This window comes from Gossypium raimondii, chromosome 11 (genome assembly GCF_025698545.1).
Source record: "Gossypium raimondii isolate GPD5lz chromosome 11, ASM2569854v1, whole genome shotgun sequence".
Lineage (NCBI taxonomy): Eukaryota > Viridiplantae > Streptophyta > Magnoliopsida > Malvales > Malvaceae > Gossypium > Gossypium raimondii.
The window spans coordinates 6,912,124-6,938,086 of NC_068575.1; the positions used below are offsets into that span (position 1 = coordinate 6,912,124).

General features: G+C 33.9%; 5 protein-coding genes and 1 pseudogene across 5 annotated transcripts; 5 read left to right on the forward strand and 1 right to left on the reverse strand.

Annotated features, from left to right (window-relative positions):
- Window positions 1-564: 564 nt before the first annotated feature.
- LOC105761138 (shaggy-related protein kinase alpha) lies at window positions 565-4,787 on the forward strand. Its single transcript, XM_012578849.2, has 13 exons — window positions 565-731; window positions 1,612-1,782; window positions 1,936-2,028; window positions 2,149-2,208; window positions 2,321-2,593; window positions 2,684-2,758; window positions 2,892-2,948; window positions 3,038-3,178; window positions 3,271-3,321; window positions 3,719-3,814; window positions 3,907-3,990; window positions 4,215-4,317; window positions 4,407-4,787. Exons 2-13 carry the CDS (start codon window positions 1,675-1,677, stop codon window positions 4,487-4,489), a joined length of 1,224 nt encoding a protein of 407 aa, XP_012434303.1. The 5' UTR covers window positions 565-731; window positions 1,612-1,674; the 3' UTR covers window positions 4,490-4,787.
- Window positions 4,788-6,245: 1,458 nt separating this feature from the next.
- LOC105761136 (inactive glucose-6-phosphate 1-dehydrogenase 4, chloroplastic) lies at window positions 6,246-10,575 on the forward strand. The gene is made up of 12 exons (XM_012578847.2): window positions 6,246-6,566; window positions 7,129-7,372; window positions 7,460-7,671; window positions 7,858-7,952; window positions 8,077-8,191; window positions 8,280-8,485; window positions 8,595-8,703; window positions 8,797-8,834; window positions 8,919-9,039; window positions 9,114-9,316; window positions 9,801-10,001; window positions 10,093-10,575. Exons 1-12 carry the CDS (start codon window positions 6,426-6,428, stop codon window positions 10,328-10,330), a joined length of 1,923 nt encoding a protein of 640 aa, XP_012434301.1. The 5' UTR covers window positions 6,246-6,425; the 3' UTR covers window positions 10,331-10,575.
- Window positions 10,507-12,843, reverse strand: LOC105761137 (chloroplast stem-loop binding protein of 41 kDa b, chloroplastic). Its single transcript, XM_012578848.2, has 10 exons — window positions 12,675-12,843; window positions 12,429-12,563; window positions 12,260-12,346; window positions 12,079-12,169; window positions 11,939-11,993; window positions 11,674-11,734; window positions 11,317-11,538; window positions 11,112-11,228; window positions 10,938-11,027; window positions 10,507-10,839 (listed from the first exon to the last, which is right to left on the reverse strand). Exons 1-10 carry the CDS (start codon window positions 12,774-12,776, stop codon window positions 10,660-10,662), a joined length of 1,140 nt encoding a protein of 379 aa, XP_012434302.1. The 5' UTR covers window positions 12,777-12,843; the 3' UTR covers window positions 10,507-10,659.
- Window positions 12,844-14,475: 1,632 nt separating this feature from the next.
- On the forward strand, window positions 14,476-16,786 carry LOC105761135 (Golgi apparatus membrane protein-like protein ECHIDNA). Its single transcript, XM_012578846.2, has 6 exons — window positions 14,476-14,643; window positions 15,123-15,179; window positions 15,272-15,475; window positions 15,564-15,623; window positions 15,713-15,839; window positions 16,479-16,786. Exons 1-6 carry the CDS (start codon window positions 14,629-14,631, stop codon window positions 16,565-16,567), a joined length of 552 nt encoding a protein of 183 aa, XP_012434300.1. The 5' UTR covers window positions 14,476-14,628; the 3' UTR covers window positions 16,568-16,786.
- A 2,036-nt stretch (window positions 16,787-18,822) lies between these two features.
- Window positions 18,823-22,443, forward strand: LOC105761133 (alkaline/neutral invertase A, mitochondrial). The gene is made up of 6 exons (XM_012578842.2): window positions 18,823-19,559; window positions 20,492-20,651; window positions 20,820-21,031; window positions 21,125-21,618; window positions 21,732-21,780; window positions 21,884-22,443. The coding sequence occupies exons 1-6, from the start codon at window positions 18,894-18,896 to the stop codon at window positions 22,208-22,210; spliced, it is 1,908 nt and encodes a 635-aa protein (XP_012434296.1). The 5' UTR covers window positions 18,823-18,893; the 3' UTR covers window positions 22,211-22,443.
- A 524-nt stretch (window positions 22,444-22,967) lies between these two features.
- LOC128034632 (probable CCR4-associated factor 1 homolog 11) lies at window positions 22,968-23,814 on the forward strand (annotated as a pseudogene).
- Window positions 23,815-25,963: the final 2,149 nt, after the last annotated feature.

Sequence of the window (25,963 nt, forward strand, 5' to 3'; positions counted from 1 at the left end):
TCATTATTATTCTCTTCTATATTTAGTTTTTTTTGTAATGAAGTAGTTTTAAATATTACGAATTTTTGAATCAAAATCCAAACCACTTTCTTTTCCAATCTTCGACATTAATGTCAATTGAAGTACTAATCCACCGTACCGATCGTCAAATTGTTACCTGAGATTGTTATCCGAACATTTTGCTTTTAATAAAAACTTAACAACTCAATGACTTAAACGAATTCTTTCAAATAGTTTAATGATCAATTTATAACTTTTAAAATTGTGTTATTAAAATGTGTAAACTTAAAAGTGTAATTTACCCATAGAAAAGACAACCCTCTATTCAACTTAATATAAATTTCTTTTTGTTTTGAATAATAACTTAATATAAAAGATAAAATACCTAAAAGTTTGACAAAAAATTGTAAATAATAAAATACAGTAAGCAGTTGAATACAGGATAGATACATATACATATACATATACATATACATATACATATACATATACATAAATAAATAGAAAAAAAAAGTTATAAAAACAAAAACCAAAATAGAAACCTGAAATACCATGTCAACCACCAAAATTTTTTAACCCATTCAATCACAAATTAACAATTTTTGCAAATACAGAAATATATAACTTAATATATTTCTTTTTTAGCCCCCATTTCTTCTTCCTCACCGCTGCGTCGCCTCAACCAAGTCTGCTGCTGCTTCTCCTTCTCTATTCCCTCTTTCAATCCATATGTATATCTTCCCCTTTTTTCCCTTTTTTTATGTTTTTTGTTTTTGGGTTTTTTTTCCTTTTATGTATGGAATTAATGGCTTTCTGGGTTCCCCCCCCCCTTTTTTTTCCTTTTGTTTTGGATCGGCTTGTTTCTTGTACGATCTTCTTGGTGGTTGTCAGATTTGGATCTGCATGTTGTTTTTCAAAAAAAAAAAAACAGATTTTTTGTGGTTCAAGTTTACCTCTGAGATCTTTTTTTTGGGGAAAAAATAATTTTTGATTATTATTATTGAAATTTGAAGATGGGTTTTTTGCTATTTGGTTTCCTTTCTATAGATATCACCTCTAGTAATCCTCTTGTTTTTTTTTCTCTCTCCCTTTTATGTATCACTGAAAAGCTTTTAAATGGGAAAGATTTTTTTTCCTTTGTTGTTGATGCTAATTTGCTTGAAGAGTGCTTAATCATTAGCTTTATTTATATGATGAAAATCCCTTCCCTAAAAAAGTTGAAAATATGGGCTTATGATTAATGAAATTTCCCCTAACATTCTTGCTTCTTTTTTATTTGCTATTTTATTTTGTTAAGCCTTATTCGCTCCTTTTTGTATGAATGATGTCCTAATATGCCTTTTTTTTAGCTAGATATAGAGATTTTCCTGCATATGTATATGATAAAAAGTTAAAAGATTTATGCTTTGGGGATGAATCTTTTTTTGTTTTTGTTTTGTGTAACTTGAATGGCTACATGGGTAAAAGGGCTTAGTTCACTTGATTGTTTTTTGGGTGTATTGTGAATTTGATTAATTTTATGGTGTAGTTAATGATAGAGCTTTTTTTTAAACATATTAGTTGTATCTTAGTTGAGTTTATTTAACTTATTTTTCCCTTTTTGTATTGCAGATAAATGATTGGCTGTGAGGTGGAAAATCAACAGGATTAGGAGGACACTCTTTTGTCTTAAAGATGGCTTCCGTGGGCATGGTGCCTACTTCTGGTTTAAGAGAATCTAGTACTGCCGGTGTTGAGAAGTTACCTGAGGAGATGAACGACATGAAAATCCGAGATGACAAAGTATGCATTTTTGTTCCTTCATCATTGTGATTCCCTGCTTTTGCATTTTCTAATAAGTTAATTTAATAATAATCAAGTATATTACTAGCTTTCATTTGAAAACTGAAAAAGAGGAATGCGGCTACTGCTGATGAATTGTGTTCTAATTTTTAGGAAATGGAAGCAACAGTAGTGGACGGCAACGGGACTGAGACAGGGCATATAATTGTGACAACTATTGGTGGTAGAAATGGGCAGCCAAAACAGGTATTGTTTTCTTCTTCCTTGATATTTAGTTGCAACGAGTGAACGTTACAAGTTAGTCATTGTTCTTCCTGATTTTATTTCATTACATGTTATATTCTAATATAACACTATAAATGCCAGACGATAAGTTACATGGCTGAACGTGTGGTTGGACATGGATCATTTGGAGTTGTCTTCCAGGTAAGGACCTCTTGTTTGTTTTGTTAAAGGTGGCATAACTTGCTAATCTTCGTTTTTTTGGTTAGTAATGGATGTTTGTTATTTTTCATTTTTGTTCTTGGTTTTTTAAAAGGCAAAGTGCTTGGAGACGGGTGAAACTGTTGCTATAAAGAAGGTTCTTCAAGATAAGAGGTACAAGAACCGTGAGCTGCAAACAATGCGACTTCTTGACCACCCAAATGTTGTGGCTTTGAAACATTGCTTTTTTTCAACAACTGAGAAGGATGAACTTTACCTTAATTTGGTACTTGAGTATGTACCTGAAACTGTTCATCGTGTAATCAAGCACTATAACAAGTTGAACCAAAGGATGCCGTTGGTATATGTTAAGCTTTATACATACCAGGTACAAAGCTGGTGTTTAAATGTTTGGTTTCTTTTGTGTTCTTTTAAATTGAATCATTTGAGATGCTAACAAAGGTTGATGTTTTGGTAGATATTTAGAGCTTTGTCTTACATCCACCGCAGCATTGGTGTGTGTCATCGGGACATCAAACCGCAAAACCTTTTGGTACGTTCAAATACCTCTTTCTACTGTGACATGACGCCTCCTTGTTTGTTGATTAGTGGTAGCCTTTACCTGTAAAGTCTAAGTCTGTTCGCTTTCAACTTGATCTTGATGTATTTCACTTTCCTCCCTGTAGGTAAATCCGCATACTCATCAAGTTAAACTGTGTGATTTTGGAAGTGCGAAAGTTTTGGTAGGTTTTAATCACGATTGTCTTTACTTGTTTATGAATCTTTGAGTTCTGCTTAGGTCTTACTATTTTATATTTTCTTATCATGGTAGGTGAAAGGGGAACCAAATATATCCTACATCTGCTCAAGGTATTATAGAGCACCTGAGCTAATATTTGGAGCAACCGAGTACACTACAGCTATTGACATCTGGTCTGCTGGTTGTGTCCTTGCTGAAATGTTACTTGGACAGGTAGGAAGCTTGTCCATATAAGGTTTATGATTGTTCTCGTTACCTTAAACTGAGCTTGGTGTTCCGTATTATTTTTTTTCTATTTATCACAGCCTTTGTTTCCTGGTGAGAGTGGGGTCGACCAGCTTGTTGAGATTATTAAGGTATTTAAATTTCTGACTGTGTGGTTAGTGCAATGCTTGCATGTATTTATACACACACGTACGCACATGGTGCATATGCATATATCCTTATTATTACAATAATGTCTTTTCTTTGTGGAATGTCTCAATGAAAGGAGACTTATTTTCTTCAAGAGATGACTTATTCATTGCTATATGAAATCGACCTATTCATCATTGTTCCTACAAGTGCTTTTGTTAACAATAATGGCATGAAATACCTATGTTCCTTGTACATCTATACTTTGGTATAACTTCGGTTGTAATACTTTTCCATTGTATGTGTCCTGTTTGGCATCGTTATAGCTTCTTTAGTCCATTTCCAATGTCAAGTTGACCGTTTCACTTTTATTATGATAATTATGTGATTATTTTGTAGGTCTTGGGCACTCCAACCCGAGAAGAAATTAAGTGCATGAATCCTAATTATACAGAGTTCAAATTCCCTCAGATTAAGGCTCACCCATGGCACAAGGTATTAAGGATCAAAGAAAGGGTTTGCAAGTGGTCTTTCGTATAACCTTATCATGCAATTATTATGATTATTGTTATTATTTTTTGTACTAGATATTCCATAGGCGTATGCCTCCTGAAGCTGTTGATTTGGTGTCAAGATTACTCCAATACTCCCCGAATCTCCGATGTTCTGCTGTGAGTATATAGAATCCTTATTTTATTATGCTTCATCGTTTTTCCTTCAATATGCTTCATGATGAAAAAGGGAGTTGACAATATCAGCAAATGACTTGCATTGCTTATGTCCTTGTTGACATCAAGTCTTGGGTTTCTTAAACAATATTTTAAGAATCACCGTTACTTAATATTTTTATTTGCTTCATGCATGTATCTCATTTTGCAAGTGTTGCTTTTTGCAGCTAGATGCCTTGATCCATCCTTTCTTTGACGAGTTGCGTGATCCAAATGCCCGCTTGCCAAACGGCCGTTTCTTGCCGCCATTGTTTAACTTCAAACCTCATGGTAAGTAAACATTTCTTTGCAATAACCTTATGTGTATCGTTAAGAATGAATGATTATTATTATTGTTATTGTTATCGTGTCCACCACAGAACTGAAAGGCGTTCCGGAGGAGATAACAGCGAAACTGATACCGGAGCATGCAAGAAAGCAATGTCCATCACTTGGATTGTGATTTTGATGTGTAACTCAACTAGTAGCAAAAGTGGATTATCATTATGGAAGCTTTTATGGTGTTTGTTGTTGATCTATGCCCCAGTTTTTTGTTCTTGTTGCATGCATGTGTTGTTGTTGTTTATGTAAAAGCAGATTTTAGACATAAAAATCGTCCATCCCACTGTCTTCTATATATTTCTTTCAAGATTTGTAACATCATCATGGAGACCAACTTATGTTCTACTCTCATATATGTTATTGTATGTAATGTAATTGTCGAGACCCTAGTAGTGAAGGAAACATCAGTGTTTAGTTTATTCTTGCCTTTTTTGCTTCCATTCTCACTGTTGGATGGGTTAATCTAAATTATACATTATCCTATAAATCATATCCAAATCTTCAACTTTGGTCCCATTTGTGACCTTCCAATCAAAATGGTACAACAAATTTGCCAATGCCAACACATTGAATGCGCCAATGGAATAACAATGCAGGCAAATGGTCCTCACCTAGTTGCAGGTTTGTTTTGGTTCTTGATTTTACTGTAGTAAGGTACCAATGAAAGTACACAAAGAAAATGACTGGATACAAGTGGACCAATCTGAGTTTAGCAGTCACACCATCCCCATCACATTCTACCCTTCTCTTAGTTATTCACATTTTTACGTGATACGAGAAATTTGGTTTTAAAATTTAATAATTCAATTGACTTGGTTCGTTTGTATTTTACAATATATTTTGATTGGAATAAAGAAGGAAAAGGAAAGTGATAGTTGTTTGGAATTGGATAACCTATTTTTATACAAGAGAAGAAGTTGAAAATTCATCCTTTTTCTTCTTGTTTCTTTTGAGGGGAATGAGAAAAAAAGGAAATATAATAATATTTTATATTTTAAAATGTTATATTTTGTTTATTTTGATTATTTTTATTTTGTATTTTTCTTAGTACATTTTTTTTATTTTCTCCTTACCTTTCCTTATTATTAATTATTTAAGCACAAAGTTAGATTGTCTTGTTGGAAAAGGTTAGCACCCGAATTTCAATCAAGAAACTTAACATGAAAGGTAAAAATAAAAAAGAAACATTTTGATGGCTACTTAAGAACGGTAAAACTTGAGTTGATTTTTTTTCATGGTACTAGAGCGGATCATGAGTCAGGTTGGGTTAGTGCAAAAAATTAGGTTCATTTTTCTAGCTTTAACTCAGCTTAAAAAATGAGTTTAAAATTTTGTTCAAGTCTGGTCTAGATAAAAATGTTAAAAATACATATAAAAAAGTTTTTATACTTAAATAACACTAATGTAAGTTAAATAAATAGATGCCTCTAAAATAATAACAAAATTAACAATAAAATAAAAAGTTATATAATATCCAAATAATAACAGTAAAATAGTAATAATATAATAGCAAAACAACAATATGACAACAGTGAACAACAACAAACAGCAGCAAATTTTTTTTGTCAAATTGGGTTGAGCCAAAAAATTTTGCCCAAGTCTCGACCCGTTTATTAAACAAGTTTTATTTTTTTGGCCATTTGAGTTTAAGCTAATAAGCGAATAATTGTGATAAAGAGGGGATTTATTTTTAACAAAATATATTACTCCAACTATGGGTAACTTCATAAAAGCATCAAAAACCCGATGTTTCTGTTTTCTTTACCCTTCAATCCTTCTGTTTGGTTCTTGTTGGGGGGAAAGAAAATGAATGATGATATTGAATGTTGGGTTTTCTCTTTGTTATGAATTCTCACAGAAAAAAAGGGAAAATTCTTTTTTAAAGATATTTAGGACACGACAAAAAAAAAATCAACCAACATGGTTATTTAACCCCCTTGACTTCATTTTACTTGCGTTCTTTTCAGGCTTCTATCTTCTACGTCCAAAACCACTCCCACCTCTGCTGCACTCGTCATCTACCCCTTTCCTTTCCTTTCCTTTGCTTTCATTGCTTTATGTACTGCTGCAAAGTTACAACCTTAAAATCACCCCCCAACTTACCACACTCAAAACAACGAAGGATGTCGGTTTCGTTTTCACATTTCTCGATACCCTTCTCTGAATCTTCAATTGCTTCATCCATTTCTCTCTCCACTGTAAGCTTTTCTATGTTTCCTTATCTCATTTTCTTGTTCCACAATCTATAGATTATTTTGAAGTTTTAGTTGTAAAAAAAGGGCATGTCAACTTAAAACACTAGGATCATACTTTTGTATGCTTTTACCCATTTAATTTCTATACTACACTTAACTGGACATGATCATCTATCACTTTTTTTTACTTGAATTTTTACTTGCCATGGCTGACGCTGACACATAATTGCAACCAGCACATTGAAATTTTATGAATTGTATGAAAAAAGAAAATCTTTTTTAGTATATGTGTATGTATATGCAAGTGCTTAAGAATGTACACACAGTTAGGCCCTTTGACAGGTCTCAAAGATCAGAGGCTCAAATGGATTTATTTGAAATTGTATCAAAAAGAAATATTTTTTAGTATATGCATATGTATATGCAAGTGCTTAAGAATACACACAATTAGGCCCTATGATAGGTCTCAAAGATCTGAGGTTCAAATGGGTTTATTTGCTTGCGATTGGATTTTAAAAACATTATTTAGGAGTACATACAATGAGTTATTTATGCTTGTATGTAGGGTGCAGCCAATAACTTCCAATTGTTGAGAGGTAGTTGCCTTGTTCTCCATGGAGGAGCTAGCGATTTGTGCCAGAGGTTTCGTGGTTTGAAACTACGGATACTTAAGAGGCTGAACCGTCGGCAGCATGTACCTGCCAATGATTTGAAGAGAATAAGAAATCAAGACAAGGATCAGCCGGAAAATCCTTCAAGGAACGATGAACAAATTTCTGAAGCAGCATCGACTATACCCTCGTCCAATGGTTGGAAAAAGAAGAAGCTACACTTTGTCCATCCATTTTCTTGGGGTTGGTTCCTTTCTTAAGCTTTTCAACTTTTGAAATTTGTAGGTTCCACAGAAGATCACACGAGAACAACTTCACAACCAAAGAAAAGTACTTTGCCTCCACTTGTTCAAACAAATTCCTCAAACTTGAATGTTGATGATAATCATGAAAGACCCTCTTTATGCATTGCTGTTATTGGAGCTACCGGTGAGCTGGCTAAGAACAAGATTTTTCCGGCACTATTTGCTCTATATTACAGTGGTTTTCTTCCCGAGGTTGTTCTGCTCTAATACCAAATGCCCATTTGTTTCTCGTAGAATTTATTTTTATCACATCATTAGGACATTAAGTGGATTTTGGAGCCCTTAAGAACTTAGGATATCCTTGTATAAAAATGGAAAAGATACATTAATGTGATGAATTGAGCTCTTTTGTGAGTTTATCTCTTTACATGGCTGCAGAATGTCGGTATCTTCGGTTATTCAAGAAAGGATTTGACTGATGAAGACTTAAGATCCCTCATTGCTTCAACTTTGACTTGCCGCATTGATCATCAGTACGGTCCTCACTCATGTTGTGATATCCCCCCTCTTTGATCTTATACGAAAGGTGTTCCGGTACTTCATTAATCTTCAATAATTTTCTTTGCCTAATCTTTGTCTTGTAATTCCCTTCCTCAGGCAAAACTGTGGGGACAAGATGGATGCTTTCCTTAGTAGAACATACTACCTTAATGGAGGTTATGACAACAAAGAAGGGATGTCCAAGCTGAATTCTCGAATGGAGCAGATTGAAGTAAGCAATGCTAAAAACTTGAGACGCGTTTTGTTTCGAGTGTGCTTTTGAGTTTTATAATTGATAATTAACAGCTTAACTACTTCAGGCGGGGTATCCAGCAAGCAGGATATTCTATCTTTCTGTACCGCATGAAGCACTTCCAGACGTTGCTTCTTCTCTTGCCGATAATGCACAAACAAAGAAGGGTTGGAATCGTATAATAATCGAGAAACCATTCGGATTTGACGCTGTATCTTCTCAACTGTTTACTAAATCCCTTCTTTCTAAGTTTGAGGAGAAGCAAATTTACAGGTGCACATGCATGCTTTTTGGTCCTTCTATGTTATTGAACAGTTCAATACACTATCTTGTAATTTATATGTTTTTATTATTCTACTAATTTAAATCTATCTTATTACAGGATAGACCATCTCCTTGGGAGGAACCTCATTGAAAACCTCACTGTATTAAGGTTTTCGAATCTAGTTTTTGAGCCATTATGGAGTCGAACATACATCCGTAATGTGCAGGTAAACTTTGGGTTGATATAAATTCTTTTACTCTACATGTGCTTTTAGGAACATGCTGCCTGCTCATTACATCTTTGTATTGTTCTTTTGCAGGTGATTTTATCCGAGGACTTGAGCATGCCGCTAGGAAGGTAGGATCATATAAAGTTTTCTTCCTTTGTCTCGTGTAAACAATTTTTCATAATCCCATTTATTGCATTCCTCCTTTAATACAGGTATTTTGATGGTTATGGGGTCATTCGGGACATTGTTCACAGTCACATACTCCAGACAATAGCATTGCTAGCCATGGAACCACCTATAAGTCTTGATGGTGAAGATATTCGAAACGAAAAGGTACTGTTCTTTTCTTGTACGAAAAACACAATTTCAAAGCACATCTGTATTTTCAACGAGAAGCTTCCTTCCAGGTTAAGGTTCTTAGATCGATTCGGAATTTGGAACCCAGTGATGTGATTCTTGGTCAGTATAAAGCTACTTCTGGAAACAAGGTTGATGTGAGCTTAAGCAGTCGGACCCCTACCTTTTTTGCTGCTGCATTGTACATTGATAATGCCCGTTGGGATGGTGTACCTTTCATGATCAAAGCTGGTGTGGGACTCATCAAACACAGGTAAGTAAGATATATGAATGTATGTATGCGGCTGACCACCACCAATTTATGATTGTTGGGTAAAAGTATCATAGAGGCCCTTGTACAAAGAGTCGGATTGCATTTTTCCCCCTCTACTAAAAAAATGGACAAATTAGTCCCTGTACATTAGATCAAAGAACAAACTGGTCATTCTATTAAAAATTTCATTCATTTCTATAATTAAAAATTGGTCCTTGCATGTCAAAATGAGGCACATGTGGCACGCCTCGTGTAATTGTTTAGTTATTTTGTCAGCAACGCTAATTTTTAACTGTAGATATGGATGCAATTTTTAATAGAAAGGACTAATTTGCTTTTTAATCTAATGTACATAAACTAATTTTCCCATTTTTTGAGTGAATGGGGCAAAATGCAATCTGAATCTTAGCATATAGGGCTTCCATATGATTGTTGCTGTTTCTAGTAGCTAATGCTTGATGTTTGCATATGACTTTTTATGCAGAGTGGAGATACGTATACAATTTAATAGTGTTCCTGGAAATCTCTATCGTGAGCGTATCGGCCATAATACTGACCTTGCCACTAATGAGTTGATTTTACGTGATGAACCTGATGAGGCCATCCTAGTCAAAATCAACAATAAAATCCCAGGATTAGGGTTGAATTTAGATGCTTCAGAGTTAAATTTGCTTTACAAGGACAAGTAAGCACCTTTCTTTTACTCGTTAACTTTTGACACCAACATCAACTTGCACTTGTTTTGATGTTTTTGCGGTCTTGTATTTATACTAAAGGTATAATGTCGAGGTGCCTGATTCATATGAGCATCTTTTGCTTGATGTCATTGACGGTGATAACCATCTCTTCTTGAGAAGCGATGAGCTTGCAGCAGCTTGGAATATTCTTACACCTGTTCTGCAATGGATAGACCAGAATAATATAGCACCAGAGCTGTACGAGCTCGGAGGTAGAGGACCAGTTGGCTCATACTATCTTTGGGCTAAACATGGGGTTTGGTGGGCAGATGACTAAAAGGGGAATAGCCTGTTGTTGTTCGAGTTTGAGATAACAAAACAGGTAATTTGGCTCGTTACGATGTAAATCATGTAAAACAAGAGTATGTTATGTATCTGTTTGTTTGGTTTTGCTGCTATACGAAAATGGCAACTGTGTATGATTGGATACATGCCAGAAAGGGAAAAATGCTCTTTTGCTTGTGCATGGCTACAACAATTCCACATTCCAAATTACATATAGTTACATATAGTTTGTATTAATATGAGAATTGTTACATTTTTCATAGTTATTATATATGCCAACTTGAAGAGGCAAAATTTGAAAGTGATGATGAGATGAATGTCTTATGATTGGAGAACAAAACTTTTGCCGAGAATCATGTCATCGGTCGAAAAATCAGCCTCCTTCCTGAATGTTCCCCTGCCGAAATCTAGGTTATACGAGTCTGTGAGTCCTTCAACCAGGTCAAATTCCGGTTTCCATCCTAGCACATGCTTTGCTTTTTCGACCGATGCGAAGAAATGCTGCAATATACATGAACAAAGTGTGAACATCTCAATGCAATGATCAATACTTTCAAGTTCTTTAAATCATTTCATCTGAAGTTTGTGTCAAGATTTACCTGATCTCGGAACGGGAATGCCTTCTTTTTACCGAAGTCAAACTCCTTTGGGTTGTAGTGAACAATCTCAGGTTCGGGAAATCCACCAGCCTGGATGAAGAACAACAAATTTAGTAATTAGCAAGTACTCATTTTGACTTTGATCTTTTCTCGATGGTGAAAGTTTTGAGATACCTTGGCGCACGCCTTTGCTAATCCATTGAAGGTCACGTACTTTTCTCCCGAAATGTTGAACACCTGCTTGCTGGCTTTTTCATTACCAAGAACCGCAATGAAAGCCGTTGCCAAGTCCTGGAGTTCACCACTGTGTTACATCATCCTCACTCAATAGTGGAAGGGGGGTAAAAATCATATATACCAGTGTTGCAGTTTCACTAACCTTGACATGACCAAGTTGGGTTATTTGCACTCCAGAGTTGGGAATCGGAATAGGGCGACCGGCTTTCAATCGATGGAAGAACCATTCTTCAACAGGGTTATAATTCAAAGGTCCATATATGTAGACTGGTCTCACAGATGTCCAGTTAACATCCCTCGACTCCAGTAAGCTCTCGGTATTAAGTTTTCCCTTGTGCCTACTCTTCGGATCAACGGCATCGGTCTATCACCAGGGCACAAACAAATTAGAAAAGATGATACACACATACACATACACACACACACACACACATATATATATATACATACACCAGTAACATACATGTCAATGAAACATGAATGAAATTGACAATCCTACCTCACAATGTGGTAACATATCAGATTTAAGGTAAACACCTGCTGAGGAGCAGTATATGAACCTGAGAATTAGCAGAGCTTTAAGTATCTGTTAGTAAATGAAGAATGCAGATACGAAGAATATGGTATCGACACCATTTTTAGACACATAACCAATCCCTTTCGAGTTGCTAGCTAGCTGCAAAACTATAAATTCAAATCCTTTTGGTATTGAACCATTGATATCTGTTGATATCTATTTGCAACGGAATGATTCCAAAGCTTACTGTTCTAAGTTCGGGAGTGCATCCAGTATCGGTTCAACTTCGGCCGCCTCTCGTCCTGAAAATCATATTCTTTATGATGTATTGATAAACAGGTCTATCGTAGTGGAAAGTAAAACACGGAAAGAGAACTGGGCGGATACCGTTTATGTCGTACACAACATCGTAGCCTTCTGCAGAAAGACTGGATTTCACAAAATCGAAGTCCATTCTATCTCCTTTCAAATGCAAAATCTAGTGAAAAACCGGGATAACGAAATCGAGCACACACATTAGTCTTGTGGAATCAAGTAAAAGAAGCAGAATTGTTAAGGCATAAATAACCTTGGATTTAAACTCAGCGTAGTCACTGTCTGATTCACCAGGCAATTGTTGAGTAACTGGTGCTTTACCTCTAGTAAACAAAGTAACCTGCCAAAAGAATTATAATTATATTTATATATATAGCCCTTCCATTAGGTTCCAACCACAAGAATAGACGCAAAATTAGTACCTGATGACCCTCTTTTACAAGGAGTCTTGATAAAAACACACCAATGAACCTAGTGCCTCCCATTATGAGAATCTTCTTGGTGCTGGATGCTGCAATATGCAATGCACCTTTTGGCTGATATACCTTTCTCTTGTACTGCAAACAGGTGTAGAAAAAGACAGAGCAATTGCAAAAAAAAAGTTTAAACTTTCCCTAATTTCAACCCCAAAGGAACCAACTTTACAATAGAGATGGAGAGAGAGGGACCTGGATTTGGCAGAGCTTGGTGCCATTGAAGTGGGAAAGAGAGGAAGAGAGGAGGGAGATGGGAGGCTGCTTTGTGGGCTGCAACACCACCAGCTTTGACATGGTTTTTTTGCCTTCTGCTTTGCTTTGAGTTAGTAACTGAAATTTGAAACGAGTGTTGTAGCACTTTGTTTTTATGGCCCTCACCAAGTGTATAACAAGTGATGAGGATAAGCCAACACCGTCCTACCACACCATACCTTGGTTATATCCACAGCCTCTCATTCTATTGGACCATGTATCACCACTGTTTTAATACAAATATAATTAATTAATTAATTAATTAATTAATTAATTAAAATTTTAATAAAAATCAAGAATATTTATTAAAACATTTATAAAACTAGTTTAATATTTTTGTCTTTATTTTTTATTTTTTATCAGTTCTTAATTGTTCCCTCTTTAAATTTGTGTGTTAATTCGATTATGATCTAACCTGCTAATTTTTTTAATTTTTAAAGGACTTTTTTCTAATAATATATACTTTTAAAAGACTAGTAAATAAGTGTTAGTGAATAATTATTGTTTGTTTATATTTAAAAGAAAATTAAAATTCAGGATCCTAAATATTAGTTGAATCCACCGCCTAATATTTTAAGGTTTATCAACGTGTTGAGTCTTAGCTCAATAAATATATGTATTTTTATTAATACCTAAAAACATGAATCTGAGTGTGTTCAAGCGTATTATCCTCCTATTTATGGGTTGAAGAGAGGTTATGGTTAGATTTAGGTATTGTGTAAAAAAAAGATATGATTATATCCTATAATGAGATTGTTCAACAAAAATTATCTAATTTTATATGGATTATCCATGTCATCCATATTAGAGTATTCAAGGGCTGAATCGTGTTTGACTTATTTAATTTATATTATTTTAAAAATATATATAATTATTAATTTATATTTACCTTTATTATCATTATATATTTTTCTTTTATTAAAATTTTAAATGTAAACATATATTTTAAATATTTACATTATACATAAATTTCAAAGAAAATAAACATATTATAAATTTCAAAACGAAGTCGCACACAATCTCTAAATAATAGAGCTTGAACTTAACCTATATCTAAAATGGGTTTAAATTTTTTAAAATATTTTTCAAATCTAAAGCATTTTTGTCGTGGCTTAATATGTTATTAGGTACTCGAGTTTGACACGTTTTTTAATGTGGTATTTGTGTTATTTTATTTAATTTTGTATCTCAGATTTGACAAATGTTATACAATTTGGTATCCAAAGGTTACAATGTTAATTTTTAGTGTTTAATTCAAGGTTTAGGGTTAATTTGATGAAAATTAATTGTTAATATTATTAAATTTGAATTTTTCATGATTTTATTAATAGAATAAATTTAATGTTAATTGTAATTTGTTTTATTTTGTATTTAATTTGTAAAATACAGTCTAACGAATATGATTTAATTCAGATTTTGGTTGATTCGATGAATTTTCATAATAGCTAATTATGAAAATTCGTCGAATCAACCCAAAATCCGAATTGAACACTAAAAAACTAACACTTTCACATTCATATATTAAAATTGGACAAGAAATTAACACAATATTACATTAAAAAAATATTAAATTCAGGTACCAAATTATGTATTAAGCCTTTTGTGATTGATTTTTGCGGGGTTTGGGTGGTAAATAACAGACCTGAAAATCTAGAAGGGTAAACCTGAGTAATTCCTCGAATATTAGGGACCATCCTTCGTAAATATCCCTTGTTTCAGCTGGATCTATAAAGAAAAGAAAACCAAAAACAGATTCAAGAAAAAGTTTTCCGTCTGCACAAAAAAAAAAATTCTCTCTCGTCTTTAGGGAGGGAAAAGAAAGTCAATATTTTTACTAAATCCCTGTAAATTCGCCAAAAAGACTCAAACATCCATAATTCGTTGTCTTCCCGTAATGGATTTTAGTCAGGTGAGTTGATCCCTCTCTCTGTTTCTCCTTCCCTTCAGTTTCTTTTTGCTGGTTTATCAAATTTGTAACTATTTGTTCTACGTATTGGACTGTTGGACTGGTAGATCTGAGTTTTTTGTGAGATATTTCGATTTTGAAGGGTACCCTTTTGATTGGTTTTTGATAAAACAGATGAAAACTAACCATTTCTAAACACAATTTCAATAACCAATTCTGGGTTATTCAAATTAGATCCCAAGATCCAACTTTAGACGGTAAAGGTTTCAACTTTATGTTTGCCTCAATGTTTTGGTTGAAGACAGATGATGAAATTGAACAAAATAGAGTTCCCATTTGCTTATCTGGCCATTGTATACTTGTTCGGAACATGAAAATTAGATAGAAATGTTACTAATTTCAGATCCAGCTGTTTATTTGGTACTTGGGGTACTGGTTTGATTGCTTATATATTGATTTTAAATGTTTTTGTTCTTGTGCAGCCTCCAGTTGAAAATTATGCCAACCCCAAGACTTGTTTCTTTCATGTTCTCTTCAAGGTGAATTGTTTTTTCTGCATCTAGGTATCTTTGTTCCGTCGATTTGTTCGCCTTTGTTCCGTGTTGATGTCTTACCTTCTTGTTCCTTGCAGGCTGCAGCATTGGCTTTTTACATCCTTTCAGCTCTCTTTTTCAACAGCTTTGTGATCATATTTGTGGTGACTGTTCTTCTTTCCGCCCTTGATTTTTGGGTGGTTAAGAATGTTAGTGGGCGTATATTAGTCGGTTTGAGGTGGTGGAACGAAATTAACGATCTCGGCGAGAGTGTATGGAGATTTGAATGTCTCGACCAAGAGGTGAGCACTTTGTTTCAAACCGTACATTTACTTTCTGATATAACATTACCAAGTCTCTCAATTGTTTGCTGTTGCTTGTTTGCTTTAGTCGTTGGCTAGGATGAACAAGAAAGATTCATGGCTATTTTGGTGGACCCTTTACCTTTCAGTAAGTTTGTCCTGTGGCTTACTATGTATAGAGAGGTATAATTGTGTCCTGAATGATCGAATTCATTAACTCTTTATTTAAATTTTCAGGCGGTGGCATGGATTGTGCTTGGAATATTCTCTCTCATAAGGTTTCAAGCTGATTATCTCCTCGTCATTGGAGTTTGTTTGACTCTCAACATTGCCAATATCGTCGGCTTCACCAAATGTCGCAAAGGTTGGTTTATTTATTATAATCACAATACTTCTTTGAATGCGCCACTGTGTAAGTTTTAGCCTTAGTCTAGCTATGCATTCTAGAATTCTTTTATGCAACTTCTTTACCAAATTAGTTCGGTATGGCATCATATTGATACAAGGAAATGGCATGCTGATTGTTAGCTTAATTATGATTCATGACTTGGTCTAGATTTTTCGAGCGGAAATCTTATTGTATTTGATGGAAGATAGGTTTGTGATACATGTGAAAGAGATTTTCGAATCAGTTTATAACTAGATTTCTAGATCGCTTGTATTGACTTCTAGTTTAGATACCAAGATGACTTTTCACAGGGATAATACAATGTTTTTCACATGGATGCTATGATGATCACAATATCTTAAAAGAGAAGAATAACATATACTACTTTTTATCGGTCATTTCACTGCACAATTGGTGTTATCGGTTTGCATAACGATATCCAACCGTCAAGGTAGTGATTCAACAGTTATATATTTGCTTTTGTTTCTGCATGTATTCTCGGTTCGAGTGCATGTACCATCCGAAGCATGCATCATTGCCCCATTCTCGAGCTGCTTTTTTCACCTTGTATATCATTAACAATAAAATTATATTTTGGTCCTTTCTTTCTTTCAGATGCCAAGAAGCAGATTCAACAGTTTGCCACCCAGACCATTGCCTCAAGATTTTCTTCCACCTTACAATCAGCATTTAGTGTTGTTTGAAATAGTCGATAGTAATATACGAGAACAAAAACGGAAGAAAATGCAGTAGTAGACGAGAGAAGTTAACAAGTGTGGCATGTAAAAAAAAATGAGGCGTATCGAATTGCCGATTTTCGATTGTTTTTTTCTTTATGGTACATCTAATGCTTTTGTATAATGAATCACACAGTAAAACTTTGTGATAACAATGGTCTTTCTGCAAAGGTTACATTCCTACAATTACAATCTTCTTTGAGAATTTTTTTTTCTTCTTATTGAACTGTTCTTTCCCTAGTCTTGATGTGGAACACTTTTCAGTTTCCATTTGGCATTTGCTCTTTGTTTCTCTCATCTCATTTAGCTCTTATGATTTTAGAATTGAAGTCTTTTGGCTTAGGTAAAGTTGTAATTTAGGGTCGGTTTGTTTGGAAAATATTTTCTATATTTTTTTGTGCTTGCTCAACAAAAGATGACTAGCAAGTCAACCTAAAATAAGTACTTTTTCTTCTTATTCTTCAAAAAAGAGTTCCTGGTAGATTTATTTTTACATAAAAATTAATTTAAATCAAGTTTAATATTATTATATTGATAATAAATTTTGTTTTTGTTTTTAAAATAATTAAAATATTAATATAAATATTATATTTTTCAATCTTATTTAATATACATATTTAATTATTTATATTTAGTCATATAATAAATTATTAATATAAATAATATAATTTATTATTTCAATAAATTATTTAATATTTTAATTTTATTTTAATAATAAATGTTTTGTAGTATAAAGGTTAAAATATGTCATAAGTATTTGTATTTTTATTTTTAAGAATTTAGTCCTCTACTTTTTAGATTTAAAAATCAAGTCTAATTGTTCACATTGTTAAATTTTTTGTCAATTTTGTTGATGTCATATTTTAAATAAAGAATACTTATTTGGTAAGTCATTTTCCAAAATTATTTTTAGTGAAACAGACCCTTAGTCAATTTTAGTCTAATTTAGAAACTTTATTTAGATCCTCTCTCATTATAAGTTGTGGATAATGTTTTGGGAATTAAGCTGGTGGTTAAATCGGATAGATTATTGGTTTTTTATTCGATTTATATATTAAATAACGTATTAAAAACTTAAAAATTTTATTAAAAAATTAATTTAACTGGTTCATACTGTTTCGCAAGTCAAATGGCCTTTTGCCTCTTTTTGGACTGGTGCCTCGTTAGTTTTTTGTCCTACAATTGATCTGATGCGATCTATCTGTATTTAGCCTATGTTTATATTTTTCAATTTAATCATATTTAGTATATATATTTAAATAATCATATTATAAGTTCTGATTATATTTGTTATTTTTTATACAATGTTTAGAATTACTCATAGTCTCTCCTTAACCCATAAATAGAATGATAATGCGATTCAGCACACTGAAACCCACATACCAATCGAGCTAAGAATTAATCTACAATATTTATATTTTCTTAATATTGAAATTTTAATATTTGATTCAAATCATAGTGTTAATTTCATTAACAAAGTTTTTATGTATGCGTATTGCGTAGAAATAAGATGACTTGTAATAGAACAAGCAATTAGCATAATTTGAAATGTAAGATTAATAAATTAAATTAGTCTATAAATTTAGTTCATATCTTATTAAAAGAATCAAATAAGTTTAAATTTTAACAGAATTAATATTTATTGTATAAAACATTATTCTTTTCAATTAAAATTCAATTCTAAATAAAAGATTTCATTTAGAAAACCGTAAAAACTTTAAAAATATTAACTTTGTTATATAATAAATTACAAGTTTTAAACAATAAATATTAATTTTATTTACAACTTGACCTTATTTAATTTTTAATAATACATAATTAATAATGCCACAACAGTATATTCATTTTGAATTTTAGGATTTTCATTTGGATTTAATTTTTCCAGATAAAAATCTTGATGTGGCATTAAATTATTGAAAAAATGGTACAAATGAGGTGACGTTATTGATTCATACAATCCTTTCTCTTTATAGAAATATTATTCATTTTAATAGTTTAATACCGCATTAATAATCTCGTCCTAAAATTGCTGACGTGAGATTAAATATTTTTTTTATTGAGCATTGTCTTGAAATTGTGTTGTAATACCATGTGATAGATTTTGTTGAAAGTTATCCACAAAAAACAAAGTAGTTATTTCAAGACAATTTCTAATTTTGGGGGAAATAAAATAAAATAGCAATAAGTAAAGCCCCCTACTAAATATGTAGAGGCAGCTCTGTTCTGTTATATTTCAAATATCCATGCTTTACACTTCTCCATCTCCATATCTTTCTACTTCCCATTGTTGTCTATGAACGCCATTCATTTCTTCCGTAAATCCACCATGAAGGTCCCTTCCAGGGTCCTCAGCCTTAGAAACGCTTCGTTTTTGGGCTTTGCACGTTCTTTCAATCCTTCTGTTTTTGAACGAAAGCTTTGCTGCAAAAAGAAAGATTTTCTGTTGAATTTCAATCAAGTCACTCAATCCCACCACGCTTGCCCTTTTCGATTCTTATGCTTTCAACGCATTGTCAACGATGCCCAGAAATTGCGTTGCTTACCAAGTTCCAGTTTTGTTCAATCCAGGGCGGTTTCAGGGCCTTACGATGTCTCCACTGAAGCCAGGGTAGCTTCGACGGTGAGGGGTCTCTCAACCCGGGGGAACGACATCCATGTGACGCCACTTGTTGTAGGAGGAAATGTTGCTGTCGCTGAAGGTGAAAACAATGTGAAGAAAAATGGGGTTTCAGCTAAGAGCGAGGTTGAAAAGGAGGCATGGAGGTTGTTGAAGGATGCTGTTGTGACGTATTGTGGATCCCCTGTTGGTACAGTGGCTGCCAATAATCCTGGCGATAAGCAGCCTTTGAATTATGACCAGGTTTTCATTCGTGATTTTGTGCCTTCTGCTTTGGCTTTCTTGCTTAGAGGTGAAGGAGAGATTGTCGAGAATTTTCTCCTACATACCTTGCAGTTGCAGGTATGCATATACATATACATATACATATACATATACGTTTATATTCATTGATAATCATTTTGGTATGGTGGATAATGTTATGACAAACTTAAGGATGGGAAAATTTATCTTAGGGTATTTCATTTTCTATGGTTTTTTCTAATTGTTCATTAAGCAACGACAGAAGGCCTGTTTCTTTTCTTAATATTTTTGGATATATAGCTGGAAAATGTTTATGTTCTTTTCTGCACTGCTTGGTTGATGCTTCTTTTGCCATTAATAAGAGTGAAACAAATGCAATTTACTAATTTAAAATTTTAAAAATTTTAAAAAGCCTAAATGAAAATTTTTTCATTTTAGGGGACCGAGTCCCTGCTAGCCCCTCCTAGCTACACCCCTGTGCACATTTTAACCATTACAATGGTTGTGTATTGGTAAAAGTACCATGGAATCCTTAGTAGTTGAATTGTATTTTGCCACCTCTATTAAAAAAAGGGGTAAATTAGTCCCTATACGTTATATCAAAGAGCAAATTGGTTATTCGTTGAAAATTTTATCCATTTTTACTGTTAAAAATTGGTTCTTATATGTTAACATGAGGTACATGCGGCATACTTTATCTCATTGTTTGGTTATTCTATCGGTCATGTTAGTTTTTAATAGTAGACATGAACGAAATTTTTAACAAAAAGGACTAGTTTGCTCTTTGATCTAATGTACAATAACTAATTTACTCATTTTTTAAGTAAATGGGGCAAAATGCAATTTGACACCTAGTATAGGGCCTTGTGTATTCCTTTTTTATATGGGAGATTAGACACACCCAGACATGATCCAGAGGTGGATGTGTTTTGCTGTGTACTATGTTGGTTAACCATATTGCTGGTCAGACTTGAAAAAAGTATACGTTTCAAACTTTAACAACTCTTTTTGTTGCTGTTTTTTTAATTTAGAGTTGGGAGAAAACTGTGGATTGTTATAGTCCAGGACAGGGTTTGATGCCGGCAAGTTTTAAGGTTAGAACCGTACCTCTTGAGGACAATAAGTTTGAGGAAGTACTAGACCCGGATTTTGGTGAATCAGCTATCGGTCGTGTTGCACCGGTAGACTCTGGTTGGTATATTGCTTCTTCATAGACTTATTACTGCATAGATCTGTTCAGCTTTAGTAATGATTCTGTTGTACTTCCTAAAGTATTTCTTTTTTCCGTTCTTTCTCGAAGTTCCGTCTCGGTGGGAACATCGAGTAAAAGTGAATTTATTGAAATGGCTTTGTTGATAGGATTGTGGTGGATTATATTGTTGAGGGCATATGGGAAGATCACCGGTGACTATTCATTGCAAGAGAGGGTGGATGTTCAAACAGGAATAAGACTGATCCTCAACTTGTGTTTAGCCGATGGATTCGATATGTTTCCTTCTCTGTTAGTCACCGATGGATCCTGCATGATAGACCGAAGGATGGGTATCCATGGTCATCCCCTCGAGATCCAAGTGAGTTCGTTTCTTTGAAGTTAGGTTGCCTCATCTCAAAGTAGGATACTATGTTAGTTTTTAGACCATAATTTGAACATGTTTGATCTACAGGCATTGTTTTGTTCTGCTCTACGTTGCTCTCGTGAGATTCTTACAGCAAATGGAAGTTCCAAGAATTTGGTGAGTGCCATCAACAATAGACTGAGTGCACTATCGTTCCACGTCAGAGAATACTGTTGGGTTGACATGAAAAAGGTCAACGAGATTTATCGTTACAAAACCGAAGAGTATTCCATGGATGCTACTAACAAGTTCAATATTTACCCTGAGCAAATTCCTTCATGGCTTATGGATTGGATACCTGAAAAAGGTGGTTATCTACTTGGCAATCTACAGCCAGCTCACATGGATTTTAGGTTCTTCACACTCGGGAACCTCTGGTCCATTGTCTCATCGCTGGGCACTCCGAAACAGAACGAAGCTATATTGAACTTAATCGAAGCCAAATGGGATGATATTGCAGGGCACATGCCTTTCAAGATATGCTACCCTGCCTTGGAGAATGAGGAGTGGCGCATAATTACCGGCAGTGACCCGAAAAATACGCAAGTACCTTGCCCTTATCATGAAAACTCTCTCTCTATACACACACATATATATACATGTATTTCCGCGTAGTATAATCTTCTAAGACTAGTGTGCTTAATGAATTGTGCAGGCCATGGTCCTATCATAACGGCGGATCTTGGCCAACACTTCTTTGGCAGGTAAACGCCGTTCGTTCTACATAACTTTATATCCGGTTTTGCTTGCGACTTTGATTTGTTTCATGGAGTTTTATACTCACCCGAAATCTTATATTACCCTTAGTTTACTTTGGCATGCATCAAGATGGGAAGATTAGAACTAGCCCAAAAAGCAGTTTCTTTGGCCGAGAAGAGGCTCTCAATCGACCGATGGCCTGAATATTACGACACCCGTAGGGGGAAGTTCATTGGGAAACAATCTCGTCTTTATCAAACATGGACAATCGCCGGTTTCTTGACGTCCAAAATGATGGTGGAGAATCCGCAGATGGCTTCCTTGTTATACTGGGAGGAAGACTACGAGCTTCTCGATATCTGCGTTTGCGCACTTAACAAAAGCGGCCGGAAGAACTGTTCTCGGGGCGCTGCTAAATCCCAGATACTTGTCTAATTGAAACACCATTGTTTGGTAGGCGGCGATCTTTTCAATTGTACAGCCACATTTTTAGGATAGTGAGCTTTACATACAGGTTTGTTCTAAAAACCATTGTATTTAACATAACCATATAGTATTCTATTTCTGGATCAATCTCTCAAACCTGAAACATATTGGATTTCAGAAGGCAGAATATTCATTTTTGTTCCCTATGTGGGTTTATCTATAAGCAAAATAATCTATAGCATGTTTTGTTTTGGTCATTCATTCTTCTATTAATGCCTTTGAATTTCACTGAGAAAATTCAACTGGAAAAGAGCTATCCCACACTTATGATTCAAAATTGAGAGCTTGAAAGAGAAACCATTGGAAAAATAGAAACTCATTTAAGAAATAATTCAGGTAACATTTTTAAATATAATTCATTCAATTCAATTCAAATGTAAATTGATTCATATAAAACTTAGGTGAGATTAAATGAAAAACTAAAAACATAAATCCTGGGATTAAATGAAAAAAAATAAAGAGGTGGGATTAAATGAAAAGCTAAAAAGATAAATCTTAATTGAGGTGGGATTAAATGAAAAAATAAAAAGATAAATACTAATTCGGGTGAGATTAACTTGGGGCTTATATATAATCTTAACTCAATTGAGTGAAATTACACCTATTCAATAAACAAGCTTAAAAACACTTCTTAAAGTCCACACAAAACCGTTCTTAAAGTCGGCACTCAACACTACAAAATAGAGAGAAGATATTATTGTGACCAATGACACTGATTTCTAGCAATAAGTCTATCGTTGTGAGACAAGTTTTTGCTGAAGATTTGGACAGTGAACTTTAGATGATTAAGGAAGCAATTTTGAGGTATGATTTTGTATCTATATATAGATACTGAATTTCCAGGGATGATATTTAAACCCAATAAGCAAGTGATCGATAAAGGCGATCCAATTATCAATTACAACTATATGAAGTCGAATGTTGATGCGCTTCAAATTATTCAACTCGGCTTGAGTCTTTCAGATGCTCGGGGTAATTTGCCGGACTTTGATTCTCCCTTTTCTTACTTTTGGGAATTTAATTTCAGAGAGTTCGATATCAATCGAGGCCGCTATGCTAGCGATTCGATTGAGCTACTCATACGTCAAGGGATAGATTTTGAGAAGAATAAAGAGAAGGGGATTGATTCTAAATATTTTGCAAAGAAGTTTTGGGATTACGGCTTGCTTTTCAACTGCTATGGTCTGAAAAGTATTACCTGGATTACTGTTCACAGCACTTATGACTTCGGATTCATGCAAAAGATTCTTACCCAAAGTCCAATGCCTTTGCATCTTCACTCGTTCGTGCATCAATTGGCTTATTTCTTCGGCTACAATATTTTTGACCTCGAACACACTTTCAAGTTATTGGGACTACTAGGCGGTTTAGAGAGAATAGCTCAAACATTAAATGTGGCTCATATTACCAGATCAAGTCATCAAGCTGGGTTAGACAGTCTACTCACACTTCAATGTTTTATGAAGCTCAAGAGTGAGAATGTTTTTGAATCTAAGTGGAACAAGACAAATCAAATGTTGCTGCCTCCCCTAGTATTATACGGACTAGTTTAGACCATAAGATGAAACATTTTGCTCTCTTTTGTTTTGAAACATAAAATATTGAATGAATTACATATTAGTAGTTAATAAGAAAAAGATAATTAACATACATAATCAGATGTAAAAATGGTTACTTCTCGGTTTTGGGAATTTGCTTAATAAATATTACATGAATTTCTGTTTAAAATTATGAAGTAACGAAAGACTAGAGTTTGTTCATATAGCTGTAGGGTTTTTTTCCCATCATTCAAAGGTCAAACTTTGCTATTAATCCCCAATGCCTACTTGGAGATACGTAATAGGATTATGAAGAAATTTCACGCAAATCCGAGTGTACAAATTGAGTGCCAGATATTGAAGTTGGCAACTTGGATGCAAGGCAGGAAGTATTGGAGTTCTTGGACTAATGGGGTTTGATTAACTTTCACTGAAAGCATTATCCGGTAGTTTTCCCAACATTCAACTGGCTGCAAGGAACTGCTTTCTTTTGGAAGATCCACCAGATGACAAGAAGGAACAAACTGGTTCTGAGAGGTATCATATGTAAACCTTTTCTCAAGCTTATATTCCCTTGCCACTTTGTGGCTCTTATATCTGATGTGAGTTAGAGTTTGGCAGTGTTGTCAATGATGCCGGTAATCAGGATGCTCAGAATGTCGAAAATCCAGAAAACAGAAGCCTCAAGGAGGACATGTCCACCCCAGTTTGGGATCAGAAAACTTCATCTTGCAACCACGCTGACCAAAATGCTGAAACTTCTCTTCCTGAAGAAAAGATGACATCAGCTTCACCCAATTGCCTATCAACTGATAAACAGCATTCTCAGCAGCAGCAGTGAAGGCAAAACTTCTTGCAGACCAGGAAGAAGATCAAATCCGGCAACTTACGACATCATTAATAGAAAAGCAGGTAATTTATTTGCAAAAGCAAATGCAGACTCTTTTACTTGTGAATATAATTTGTCATCCTGAATCCTTAAAATTTAATCAATTTTATTTTTTTACTTTTCCAATTCTAAAATTCCAATCATTGTCCAAATGATAGCAATTAAATTCGTTTGGTTAAATTCTGACATTAGTCATGTATTAAACATAATCGGATCAATCTTATTCCCTACCCTTTTCGAATTTCGAAATTTCAATATTGATGCTAACGACAATCGTTAAATTCATTATCTAGCTTCTTTTTTTCTTTTTGTTCTTTGTAGTATGTAGAAATAGAATAATATATTTGTCATGTCAGATCTTTGAATATAACGTAACAAATTTAAAGGCGTGAGATTGAACTTTTAAAACTCAAGAATATAATACTTAAAATTGATTGAATTAAAGCAAGAAACTAAATCCACAACTTAATAATAAATTTTAACTAAATTGAAAGTATTAAATATATATGTTTGTGGTAGTAAAACTAATTATGATTTTTATAACTTCATCATGCATTGAAGAATCTTAATTAGAAGTGTTCATAGGCTATGCTAAAGTTCGATATTAGAAAAATTTCTAAGCTAGAGTCTAGCTTAACCCAACTCGTCAAAAACATGTTTTTCTTTTAAAAATAATAAAACAACAAAAGAATATCTTTTATATTAATATTTATATATTTTAATAATTAAATTTTTGTTAAAATATTTTTAAAAATCATTTAACATAAACTTGAGCTAATCCAGCCAAACTTGAGAACAAAAAATCCTTGTTTAAGCTCAACCCAAATCAGATCAGCCAGTTGAATCAAATAAAGTACCCAACTTATGAATAGATCTAATATCAACCTCCCAAAAAGTTAGGAGGTTAAAATATTATAATGATATGTAAGTTAAATTGGAAGAAATTTAGAAAGGAGAGTAAGACAAATTTTAAAATGTTTTATATTAAAAAGGTTTGAGATGGTATATTATTTAGTCGATAAAATACCCCAAACAGTGACGTTAACGTGTTGAATCTGCAATCAAGTCATCATTGATGGATGTGTGGGGTGAATGTTTTTGATGAGACGATATCATCTATTATGGGACATATACTATCATTCGTTCTGATACTAGCCTACACTCTATCAACTTACCCTCAGCACTTAACATTCGAACTCTCTCCACGTCTACTTTTTATAATTTCCAACTCTTCACCCTGATTGATACTACCACATCCTCCTCCGTACTCTTCCC